Source organism: Euleptes europaea, chromosome 13 (assembly GCF_029931775.1).
Source record: "Euleptes europaea isolate rEulEur1 chromosome 13, rEulEur1.hap1, whole genome shotgun sequence".
NCBI classification, from domain to species: Eukaryota; Metazoa; Chordata; class Lepidosauria; order Squamata; family Sphaerodactylidae; genus Euleptes; species Euleptes europaea.
In genome coordinates this window covers 61,701,846-61,714,566 of record NC_079324.1, presented here as the reverse complement: position 1 = coordinate 61,714,566, position 12,721 = coordinate 61,701,846, and the positions used below count along the sequence as shown (strand labels likewise).

The window sequence follows — 12,721 nt, the reverse complement described above, 5'->3', positions numbered from 1 at the left end:
CCCTCGCGCTGCTTCCGAGCGACGCGCTCCCGCCTTGGCTCAAAGGCGGCGCGGGGGCAGCGCTTCCCTCCTCCTCCCCCCGCCCCCCCCGCCCGTGACATCCGGGGATCCTGAGGAGTGGGCGGGGCCGCTCGGTCGCCTCAGTCGGTGGAGGCTGGGCGAGCGTCGAGAGCCGCTCGGCGGGGGGAAAGGCCGGACGAGCGCCCTTGTGAGGAGGGGTCGCCGCGACATGGCGGTGAGCGAGGCCTTCATTGGGGGGGGGGGAGCCGGAATAGATGTGGGGGGTGTGTGTTTTCTTTTTTCCTTTTCCCGGGCGAGGTCTGAGGGGCGAGCCGGGCGGAGGAGACAAGATGGCGCCCGTCTCCTCCCCCCTTCTCTTCTCCTCCCCTCAGCGCAGCCGCCATGATGGGCCTGGCGGGCCGAGGGGGGAGAAAGCGGCTCCTTTCTCGAAGTTTCTCCTCTTCTTCCACACGCGCAAACCCTTCTCGCGTTCTTGTCCTTTGGGGCAGGGGGTGATCTGGACTATTATGGGATGCCCGCAGGGGTTTTTTTGTTTTGAAAGCGTAGCTGTGCTGCGATGCTACTTGCTTTTCTTTTTTATTGAAGAAAGGTTTGAGCGAGTAGCGACATTGGGTTTCTCCCCCCTCCCCACCCCATTCGCTCGCGCCTGTTTTAACCGGTTTGGTGACCGTAACAACAGCCCTGTGAGGTGGGGCGGTAGTAGTGGTGCCGTTGAAGATGACGGGGTGGGACGGGCCTGAGGCTTAGAGAGCAGCGTTGCCCGCCGAAAGCCACCCCATCGTGGGTAGAAACGATTTCGCATGCAAAAGGCACTTTCGTGGCTTCGTCCTGGAAACATTTTTTGCATGCAAGGGCGATGGGAAACGGCGCGCGAGCAGAGTTAAAGTTTTCAGTATAAGTTGCTCAGGAAACTCGTACGATTGACAGAAAGCCTTGGATCGAGACCGTTCCCAAATCCCAGATATACTCGGATCGCCTCATTTAGCAAACCTGACTTCTATTTAATAAATACGTCATGGGTGTAGTTAACGGTTGGGAGATTTACAATGCATTCTTTTCTCTTTTTTTTAATAAATATTTTTATTGGTTTTTAATAGAAAATGGGATACAGAAGGAAAAAGGGGCAGGGGAATAAAATTAAAAGAAAAGAAAAGATATATATATAGAAATATATATGTGTGTGTGTGTGTATATATATATATATATATATATGTGTGTGCGCGTGTGTGTGTTGTGTGTGTGTGTGTATATATATATATATAAATATATATATATATACACACACACACACACACACAGTGTATTCTTAAAGAGAGTTACTCCAGCTAAGCCCATTCATTTCATAGGATTGTTTTTTCAGCGCTCCCTCAGTTTTTCCAGTTTTTCTTTTGAAAAATTGAAAAGTCCTCCCTCGAAAGAAAGAACATGATGGGGAAAGCCCCTCCTCCAGTGTTTCTGGTTTTTTTCACACACCATTACCTTTTAGTTGAAACTGAAATGATATTCTTTGCTGATCTTGCACGGTAATGTAATCTAACAATTTTTTAAAAGGCAGATCCTTAGAGTATCCTGTTCACTAATTAAAAGCTGATATTAAAATACTAAAGTAGAAGATATTCAAAAAATTGCCATTCCCCCACCCTTAGTCACTTCTAATTCTAGATGTCTAAATTGTGGATTGTTCAACTAGAAGACATGCTAATCAAGAGGCTTTTATTTGGTAAATTGAAAGCCCTTCACTTTTTCTGTGTCTAGGTGTTGAAAGGTTAGAAGTAAAATAAAATGATACTATGCCAAATCTGGCAAGAATTTTGCCTTTGTTTCGATTTCCATGGTGACATGAAAGAGGCGTATGACCTGGCTGCACAGACATGGAAGCAATCTGGTTTTTGAAGAATTCTAATAAAATAGATTCAGAGGGGGAGGGGCTGTCACAGGAAGATGGGGATTCCCCCCTCAATAGCTGGTACTTCGTTGACACTTTAAAATAAAATGTGTTTAAAAATAGGGTTCCTCTTGGAAAGTGCATAGTGTACTTGAGTTGTAGGATAGTTAACTAAAACATGAGTGTCACAAGGATCATTGTATTAACTTGTGTCTTTGGTAGTAAAAATAGATCAGACCCACCAGGTGTGGGAGTGGAGGGAGCCTACAGAAAATGTAGTAGGCCAAGGACTGATCAGTCTGATCAAGTTTTTTGTTGCTTTTTAAGTCAAAAGATTTATTTTTTTCTGAGATAAGGAAAAGTTGCTGTTTAGTAAAAAAACAAACTTGCAGGCTGTCTCTCCTATGTTTCCTGAATTAGGTAAGGGTTCAGAGCTGTCACTTCAGAGGAATTTCGCCTTTGGAATTTAATTGGAAGTGCATTAGATGCAAGTCATCTTCTCTCATCTGTCAGGTGCTAGGATGAGCATGCAAGGGGGATAGTTCTGCAAGCCCTGTCATGTCAGAATGTTGGAAATTGGTTAATTTAATATGCTGTAGACTAACATTTTAATAGGATTTAATCATATAACTGTAATACTCAGCTTGAGCACAGTTGTATGAGCTAGGTTTTGGATATTTGTTGGTTTTTGAAAAATCTAGTACCACAATGCTTCGGATGATTAAATTGTCAGTAACTAGAATACAGGAAAGAACAAAAATACAAGAATGTAATAGATGGAATGAGAAATCAAAACAAAGTGCAAGTTTGTAACTTATAACAAAACAAATACAAATATTATGATGGGTAGCTAGCAAACTTTGGCTGGTGTTTAAGCCCATTATGATGTTCTCAGCCACAGGAATTTGCACAGACTGAAGCTCTTTTGGACACACGGGGGCATACAACAAAAGATTATAGGCAGTGTTAGGCAAGCTTTCTGAAAAAGTAGTTTTTGAAACCGGTGTTTGCTAACTACCCATCATAATATTTGTCTTGTTATAAACATTATGAACTTCCACTGTGTTTTGATTTCTCACTTCCTCTAGTGCATTCTTGTACCAGTGTTCTTTTCTGTGTCTTAGAGGGTTGTCTTTTGTGTATCTAATCAGTAACTAGAATGCAGCAGCTCTCAATAAACTTAACTGAATAGGTACCATCGAAGTAAAAGTAATTGTTTAAAGACAGGTGTTTAAGTCATATAATTTAACACAAGTTAAATAGGCTGGAATTATATAAGCGTTTAATTCCATTTTGAAATAGGCTAGTGATACAGAGCGAGAGGCAGCAGCCCCAGAAAAGTCATCTCCTGACAGAGAGAAGAAAAGAGAACAGTCAGATACGTCTAGTTCTCCTAGAACTTCAAAGCATCATTTCTCAAGGTCTCGTTCACATTCAAGAGAAAGAAAACGGAAATCAGGTATGGAAGCCTCCAAAGTTATAAAATTCAATTGGTTGATAATGTTTTTGTCTACTTGGGGATATCTGTACAAAGTTTACTTATATAGCACAATCTTGTGCAGAGTTTCTTCCGTGTAGGTCTGTTGATTTTACCGTGGTAACTGTAAATTCCATTGAAATTAAGACTTCCAAGTAAATGTGCTTAATTTTTTATAGATTTAAGATCTGGTACTAATTTGTAAGTATTGTTGAGTCCTGTATTTCTTATTCAGTGATTGCGGGCAATATTGGTGTTGATGGTGAGGGCCATTACTGTCAAGTTTCAGTTTTGCTGTTTATTATATTCAAAAATCTAAATCTCTGAAAAATCTTCCTTCTACCATATTCTTCTATTAGGTGCTGGAAATCATAGAACTCAAGTTAGATTTAAACTCTGAAGCCTTTTAAAACTATTGAGCTTCTCCATATTTTAAACTATCATACTAACATGATGTGTGTTGGGTAAAATAGTAATGTTGTAGAGGATGAAAATACAAATTAGTCAAAATTTTATTAGTTTAAGACTGCTTAAATACTGAGCCAGTGTTTATTGGATATGTCTGGGAATTGTTGAATATGTGTTGTTTTTAAAATATAAAGTTTTCCAGGCTGCTTTATTTTATGATTAATAAAATTTTATTTTCTTAGATAATGACGGGAAAAAATACAGAAGCCGGAGCAGAAGCAAAGAGGTAATTAATACTTTGTAGTGTTTAGGTAATTGTATCAGACATATTTATACGTGTGTCATAGCATGTGTAAACGTATGTAATTGACTTAATGGTAAGTACAAAAACCCCTTGTAAATTCAAAGAAAATGTGTTTGGAGTGAGAAGCATGACTGAAGCCATCATTTTGACAAAAAGGTAATAGTTGACAAAAGTTCACTAAAATTAACTGTGGAATCAACCTACGATTAAAATTTCTGTGGAGAAATAGAATTGGTTTATTTGGTTCTCACAGAGCTTCCATTAATCAGAGTTCTTGTGCCTTCTGTTACATGATCAGAGCTCAGAATGTGCAAATTCCTTTTGTTCTTCTTGACCCTAGTCCCTAATTAGTTCTACGCCTTGGTCGTGAAATATAGGGGAAAATACAGGGTTCTTAGAAGTAAATATCACATTAAAGCAAAACCAAGGGGAATGAGAGGCATCAATAGTAATAACATTGTTTGGTGAGGTGACGGTTGCAATAATGTTGCTAGGTAAGTCAGTTACCAACTGAGGAGAGGTTATAACCCACCCACCCCCTCGTACAGTCATCAGTGTTGGAAGTAAAGTTCTACTGAGCTAGTGTTAAACTAGAAAAATGAAAAATCTAATGGGGGGGCATGGACTTCTTTCCCCTTCCCAATGGAAGCTCTGTTTAAAAAAAAAACTAGGAGAGTATTTGTGAAATTGACTATATTGTTCAGATCACATGATAACATTTCTATAATAAATCATACTCAGCGTGCTAATGCGCGAAGAGACTGAACTGAAGACGCTCCAGACTCAGATAGCAAAATTATAAGCCTACTTCATGATAAGGTAACTATTAGTCATTCAAACTCATATTTCCCTTAAAAAAGAAACTTAAAATTGGTTATGGGGTATAATGGTGATTTTTAATACAAAGTATGTGTTTAGAATGCTCCATGTTTACTCAGATTTTATTGATGTTTAATCTTATGATTAGATGCACTTCTAAAATGATATTAAGACTGGTTTCTCTGTGTATAAGTGACTTAAAGCAAATACCCCTGTACGTTTTAGATCTTAAATTTAGTGGGAAGAATTTGTTACTTGAAACTGTTCTGAAGTTTTGGCCCAACATTTTTAATGTTGACCAGGGCCTTTATTTCTGTAATGTTAATAGGTGTTGAATGACTCATTGGCTTCGTACCATAGTGATGTAATTTACAATGATGAAAGAGGATTGGGTAGTGTACAAATATGTAGACCTGCCCCATAACATCAAATTCACAAGTCACCTCTGTCTAAGGTGTCATTTCGTGCTAGTGGGCACATAATAAGCAGAGGCGTTGTGTTTTTATTTCATGGTGAGTTCTAAACATCTTTCTTCAGTGGTTGTATTAGTGACAGGAAAGAAGTAGCCAAAATTGACCTGTTTTTAGAAACTGCTTGAAATAATCTCCTAGGCTGTTTTATATCCTAACACATTTTTATCTTAGAATGGGAAGATGATGCACACTTTGTAGATATAACCGACTTCAGCAGCAAGTTGATGAATTGTAAATATGTAATGTGTTTTTCGTTAGGTTTAGTTGGGCCTGAAAGACATGAAGTAGTGGTTGAAACAGTCAGATTTACTCTTTCTGTGTGGGGTTTTTTAGTCTTGAGGGTATAAAATGTACTGTCTAGAGGGACGCCAGCAGATAGTCCTCACCAAATATCGTGGGTGAAACCAAACTTTATATGACCAGAGCATGCTTAAAATAATGCAGTTTGGTCATATTGATTACCTGTTACTTAAGACTTCAAAGCTGAAGATGTCCTGAAAATACAGACTGTTAGTGCCTCTCAGAGGATGGCCTGTAGAGCTACTTTCAAGTTGTCTTCATAACGGCTGATGTGCTTACCAATAAGTACTTGTCACATCGCATCCTCTTCGTAGTATTGGGAAGCAATGCCATTTTCCTACCACTGTATATAGTGTAACCAGTCATTGAGAGGGACTGTTCTGTAAAGCTGGTCTTGGTATGAGAACCTTTAGCCATGTTGCATAAAAGGTTTGAAGGGGGAGGATAGCAGAGGGAGGAGGAATGATAGTGTGTATGTGCAACATTGGGTGGTGGTGTTAAAGCCATCACAGTTGACTGGGCCACGCTCCTAAGGTTACTAATGTTGCATCACAACATATCATTCTTATCTACTGATGCCCATACTAACTCTCTTTGTTGCACTATTTTCCTGAAAGAACCAACTTCTTCTTAAAACAGGCAAGAAGACACGGGTCCAAAGAAAAATCGTCCAAAAAGCACAAATCGGAAGACCATAATGACAAAGAACACTCTTCTGATAAAGGAAGAGACAGCCTGAATACCTCCGAAAATGGTGAGGATCGGCATAAGCGCAAAGAGAAAAAATCCTCAAGAGGACGGAGTCATTCAAGGTCTAAGTCTCATGAAAGGTAGATTACTTAGAACTTTTTGAATAAATATTCTTCTGATTATTACTTTTCTGAAGTATTCTGAGAAGTTTTGTATGCAAATGATAGACTTCAGCATGAAATTAATACGGACACATTAAATTAAATATTTAGTGAATTAAATATACTGATTATTTGCTGTATTGTTTCTTTGCCATGTTGGGGCATTAGTAAAGTGCCAGTGTGACATTTTTTTTTTAATGATGTTTGTGTAACTTGTTTGATACCCACCAACGATTCATTTACTAATTGGAATTGGGCAGTCAGAATCTTGAACAACCACTTGCCAGATGTAGGGGACAAAACTTCTTTTTGATCAATTCTGAGATGTCAGCTTGTTTTGGAAATACTTAGTAGAGTAACAGTAGACTGTTAATTTGATTTTTAGGTGAACATGTGCTGTTCGTTGATGAGAAGACGAAAATATATAGTCTTTTGTTATTGCCTAAATACAATGTGATGTTTTAATTGTATTTTGCTGCAATTAAAAGAGAATTGTCAAGCTGGGAAATATTATGAGGAATTTGGAATGTGTTTTCAGGCGTCACCGTAGTAGAAGCCGTGATAGAAAAAAGTCACGTTCTCGAAGCAGAGATAGAAAGCGGCGTGTAAGATCACGTTCTAGATCAAGATCTAGACACAGGCATAGAAGTCGGAGCAGGAGCAGAACTAGAAGTAGAAGCAGGTAGGTTTGTCTGCTTTTCGTAAAGAAGTGAAAATCATAGAGTGGCTACAGCACTTTTGAAATTGAGAATGTACCCTGGCAGTTAGATTAAGGTTAATTTATTTAAACCATTATGAAACAGTTTTAAAATGTGTTTTAAAATGTCTGCTTGTAGAGAAAAAAAGAAGAGACCTGAAAAACCCAGAAGATTCAGCAGAAGTCACAGCAGAACTCCTAGCCCTCCACCCTTTAGGGGACGAAATACAGCAATGGACGCCCAAGAAGCTTTGGCCAGAAGGTATAGGATTTTCTTTGTCTGAAGATACAGAAATTAACTGCTTGCTAACTTTGTGACTAACTAGTGCTGCAACATCCTAGCCTTGAGGGGACAGTCGTCACCATGCTCCTGATGCTAATTTTAATCCTGTAATACTGGAGAAGCACCATTTCAGAAAACATCTAAATCTTTGACTTCATTGTTGAGGCTCTCATAATGCAAGAGATCTAATGTAGATATGATACAGCAAGTTGAAGGTACAGCAGGATGCACAGGAGAGAGATTGCGGTTTCTGCAGAGCAACTCTAGAATAAATCTAATACCGTCATTTTCATTCATTTTTTTATCAGATTTCTATACCGCCCGTCCAAAGCTCAGGGCAGTTTGCAATACAGTAAATATCACAACAATATAAATTAAAAGCTAACACTTATTCCAACATTACAGTATTCAGCTCTTTAAGTCAGAGGCATCAAATTGGCCAGCAGTTAACATGGAGGGTAACAGACCAAACCAGTGGCCTGAATCTGGAGGAATGCCTGCTGGAAGAGTTCTGTTTTGCAGGCCCTGCGGAATTGAGATAAATCCAGCAGGGCACTGATCTCCCCAGGCAGAGCATTCCACCAGGGAGGAGCTGCCACCGAGAATGCTTTAGATCTGGTGAAAGACAGATGGACTTCACAGGGTCTCCGCACCCTCAATTATCTCCTTGATAAAGAGCAGAGAAACTGGGGGAATATATGGGAGGGGGCAGTCCTTCAGGTATATTGGGCCCAGGCTGTGTAGAGCTTTAAAGGCAATAACCAACACCTTGAATCTCATGTGGAACTTGATTGGCAACCAGTGCAGCTATTTCAATAGGGACAGAGACTCGTTAGAAGGTCCATGTAAAACCCTTTTGTTCCTGAGCATGCACTGAGTCCAGATTTTCAGTCTGTCTTTCTATACGTTTGAAAGCTAGAAATATTACCATTTTAATGAATGTTGACTAATGGATATTGCAATTCCCCCCCTCCAAAAAAAAAAACCTGAAGTAATGAAATGCAGTAAGCTGTTTCAGCCACTTAAACAAAATCTTAATATCTAGATTTTAAATTTTGCATGTTAAGCACTTCAGAGATTGCATGTTGTTCATCCTGTGTTGGTGGTGGTTTTAACTAATGTGGGAAAAGGTAATCTTTTATTGACTAGTTTCCTCTGTGTTGCTATTTCTAGATTGGAAAGAGCAAAAAAACTTCAAGAACAGAGAGAGAAAGAACTTGTTGAAAAACAGAAGCAACAGGAAATGGCTGCTGGTAATACTTTTTGGGCTGTTAGCTTAATAGTTATAAATCTGTGACAATTTCAACTTCAGAAAAACAAAAAAATTACTGTATAACAAAAACAAATAGTAACTTTGAGCTGGAGACCTCCAGAAAAAGCAAATATCTTTTTTTTTGTTCTTCATTGAGACTTCTGATAGAACAGCGTTTACTGCTTTGCTTCTTTAAAAACTAAGTTCTGTTTTCAGGACTCCTTCAGTCAGGCCCTAAAATAGTTGCACCATCAGACACCTAGTGAAAGCTCCCTACTGAGTGAGTTCTTGCCAGGTGCCTAGCTTGTACTAATTCTTGTGAATATTAAGGATTATGTTTATCCCCATATCTAATCAAGATGGGAAAATTTTGAAAGCTTTCCCTTGTATAAAATGTCAATGTTTATTCTAGCGGCAGCTGCCACTGGAAGTTCTGTCATTAACGTCGCTGCTCTTCTGGCCTCCGGAACACAAGTCACTCCTCAGATTGCCATGGCGGCTCAAATGGCAGCCCTGCAGGCAAAGGCCTTGGCAGAGACAGGAATAGCCGTTCCAAGCTATTATAACCCAGCAGCAGTGAATCCAATGAAGTTTGCAGAACAAGAGAAGAAGCGGAAAATGCTGTGGCAAGGCAAAAAAGAAGGGGTAATTTTTTGCTTAGTTTCTCTGTTGTTCACGGAAGTTGATTTCATGTAAGCACACACCTCTGTGTCATGTATACATCATGTTGCAAGATGGGGCACTTTATTGGACTTTAAAGTACTCTTGAAGTATTTAGCCATTTAGTAGTAATGCTTCTGCAATTACAAGATTAGTATCCTAGCACCCTTCAAATGTAGGATTCACTTTATTGGACTTCAAAGTACTCTTGAAGTATTTAGCCATTTGATAGTAATTCTTCTGCAATTACAAGATTAGAATACTAGCACCCTACAAATCTAGGATTCACTTTATTGGACTTCAAAGTACTCTTGAAGTATTTAGCCATTTGGTAGTAATGTTTCTGCAATTACAAGGTTAGTATCCTAGCACCCTACAAATCTACGATTCAGAGAATGCAACAGAAAGCTTTTGTTTTCATCACAGCTTCAAAGATCTTCTGGTCTGAATGTAGAGCGTATATGTTATTCATTTGATTGGTTGCTGTTTAAAGCAGTCTCATTATAAGCAGCTCCAGGATGTTTGATTTATAGTAACTATGGGTTATAAATGGACTTATTACTTCCCTCTGGCCAGAAGACCTGCACCTCTTTCTTAATGAAGTAAATGAGAGAGATTAAGTGGGGTTGCCCCCAGATTGTTTCTGGTACCAAAGCAAAAATCTGAAAGTAGGTTTGTTAAGATATGTGCAGAGTTTTCCACGTGCTGTATGCCGGTATGTTTAGTATTGACTAAACATTACCTATAAACTCCAATTGACTGAAAGCCACATACATATGCATATCATGTTCCTTTATGTTTTTACAGGATAAATCACAATCAGCAGAAATCTGGGAGAAACTGAACTTTGGAAATAAGGACCAAAATGTCAAATTTAGAAAACTGATGGGTATCAAGGTATGTGATTTGGTTATGATCATTTGTTAAGCTGTCACTAAATGCCCTGAAATGTTATGAAGCCTCAGTTTAATTGCCAGAAACAAGGGGATCATTTTTAATATATTGCCTGTTTTTTAGGACGGCAAGCTCATTAAATGCAGATAAGCTTCCTGCATTGTGGGAAAGTATATGTTATGGTTGTCTACTGGAGATTCTGTCTTTGAACTTGTGGCAAGGCTCTTTGCCAAAGTTTCCTGCAAAAGTATACTGATAATGAATTCAACTAACCTCTTCCGTATTAGCCTCCCCTAAGATGGATAGGGTTTACTTAGTGTGGACAGTTGATTTGCATGGAAGATAGTTCTCTTGAGTGAAAGGTGTGTGCGGAAGGAGTAGATGAAGACATTTGAGCGGTTCTGTTGGCTTTATCCCTTTTTGGGGGGTCAAATCCGTTAATCATTTTTTTCCTTGAAAATATCTTTTTTGTTCTAGAGTGAGGAGGAAGCTGGTAGTAGTTCAGTGGATGAAGAAAGTTATAAGACTTTGAAACAGCAGGAAGAAGTATTCAGAAACCTAGATGCACAATATGAAATGGCAAGGTCACAGACTCACACACAAAGAGGAATGGGATTGGGATTTACATCTTCAATGCGAGGAATGGATGCTGTTTGAAAGAACATGATCTCGAAGCCTGGGACTTTGACAAAAGATTCTTGCTCCAAGATTGGGTCCTTGTTCACCAAAAGCTAGCATTTCTAGCTTGCATGGGTGTTGCATTGACTTTAATTTATTGACATTACAATTTTTGTAAATATCAGATCAGTGATAACTGGTGTTTCATGTTGTAATCAGGTTATACTCACTTCCATTATACTTGACAGAGCTACAGAAGGACAACATTTTAGTTCTGCTTTTCAAAATAGAACAGGTGAGGAGGGTAAACTCATACCTGGGTATTTTGTGTCCGCTGTCTTGTGTACTTTTGTACTTTAACCTTGTACAGTTATTTTCAACTCTTGAAACATGAAAACATTGTGTAGGTGTTACTTAGCAGACTGGGCCAATGAGTACATAATGCAGTGCAAAAACCTGGTTAATAAAAATGTTTTTTCTCAAATAGTACTGTTACTTTCTCTGGTTCGCTTAAATTGCTTTGAGTTCTTAATATTGTAGAACTGATTTTAGATTTCACACTACAGTAAAAACTCATTCCACCACAGAAAGATTTGAGCAAACAGTAAAAGTTACTAAATTTTCATGAATGTTATGCATTATCTATATTCCTATTTCATTCTTTGCAGTAGGCAGCAGCATATTGGGTGTGGAAACATGTCCAGTCCCTACTGTCTATAAGATTTAGCCTGGTAAACTTGGCTATCCTCCCTCCTGTTTTTTCTAGCTGAGTATTAATTCCCTGCACTCAGGTCCAAAGAATATCGACCTGGGTGGTATGGTACTCCTGTTATTTGGGTCTGGGACAGCAGAGATTTGATTTATTTAGAAATGTTTTATGCTGCCTCTCCAGTGCCCTGCTCGAGGCAGCAGAAAAAAAACTTGTTTCATATTTGACCAGCTTCAACCTGCCCAAGCAAATTAAGGGGGAGGCTCGGTAAGTAATGTAGCAGTTCTGAGCCTAGTCTCTAACAGGAATATCTGATGATAGAAAGTGTTATGCAAAGTGAGAAAAGCAGATTGCCCTCAGCTACTCCAGTCACTCTTTTCTCTTGCAGTAGCATAACTGCTTCCCTGTACACTTTTATGCGGTGTTGATATCTGTATACTGGGATGTTACGCATGTAAGAGCAAGAAGAGCCCTGCTGGATCAGACCAGTGGTTCATCTAGTCCAGCATCCTGTCTTTCACAGTGGCCAACCAGTTACTCCGGAGGGCCAACGATTGGGCATAGAGTCCAAGGCCTTCCCTGGATCCAAAACACTCATGCTGCCCAGTTTCTACATTTTAAAAATTATTTTTAAGCAGAATTGTACTCGTGCACACTGTAATGACTAGAAGTTGCCCAGCATCAGTGCCTCAAAAGTAGTAACGTTTGTAGCTGTAACTTCTGTATATTGAGACACCATTGTATGGGGCATCTCCCTAAGGGTATCCAGGGCTAGACTGTGTAGGTGGTCTAAAGGAGTTCTTGGTTGGGATTTTTAAAAACGTTGCTGTATACCATTGAACATATTAATAAAACCAAGAAAAGCAAAATGTGTGTAAATTACTTCTAGGTAGCAGATATTTAATGAGAGAATTGTTAAGAAAATTATTAGCCCAATAGGATTTTCCCCAGCCTTCTTTCTCCCTTGGGAAACATTTCCATTGTCAATAATAGCTAACATTCAGAAACAGATGGACAGCACAGGGAATTTTGATTTTTAAAAATGGTGTACAGATGTGCATGAAGATGAG

The 12,721-nt window shown here is 39.1% G+C and overlaps 1 protein-coding gene across 3 annotated transcripts; it reads left to right on the top strand.

Moving 5' to 3' along the window:
• The first annotated feature begins 226 nt into the window (after nt 1–226).
• On the top strand, nt 227–11,447 carry RSRC2 (arginine and serine rich coiled-coil 2). 3 transcript variants are annotated; one of them, XM_056859755.1, is made up of 10 exons: nt 227–235; nt 3,209–3,365; nt 4,034–4,077; nt 6,327–6,517; nt 7,077–7,220; nt 7,375–7,497; nt 8,692–8,771; nt 9,183–9,415; nt 10,238–10,327; nt 10,802–11,446. In XM_056859755.1, the coding sequence occupies exons 1-10, from the start codon at nt 230–232 to the stop codon at nt 10,979–10,981; spliced, it is 1,248 nt and encodes a 415-aa protein (XP_056715733.1). In that variant the 5' UTR covers nt 227–229; the 3' UTR covers nt 10,982–11,446. The 3 variants fall into 3 exon arrangements, with proteins under 3 accessions (XP_056715733.1, XP_056715734.1, XP_056715735.1); XM_056859757.1 differs by lacking the exon at nt 227–235 and adding an exon at nt 4,837–4,914 and having other exon boundaries at nt 3,268–3,365; nt 6,305–6,517; nt 10,802–11,445; XM_056859756.1 differs by lacking the exon at nt 227–235 and having other exon boundaries at nt 3,229–3,365; nt 6,305–6,517; nt 10,802–11,447.
• Nucleotides 11,448–12,721: the final 1,274 nt, after the last annotated feature.

Bases quoted from the DNA above. Each gene is read 5' to 3' on its own strand.
- RSRC2 (XM_056859755.1), top strand. The intron at 4,078-6,326 runs GTAATTAATACT...TTCTTAAAACAG, and splicing joins GCCGGAGCAGAAGCAAAGAG to GCAAGAAGACACGGGTCCAA. The intron at 7,498-8,691 runs GTATAGGATTTT...TGCTATTTCTAG, and splicing joins CAAGAAGCTTTGGCCAGAAG to ATTGGAAAGAGCAAAAAAAC.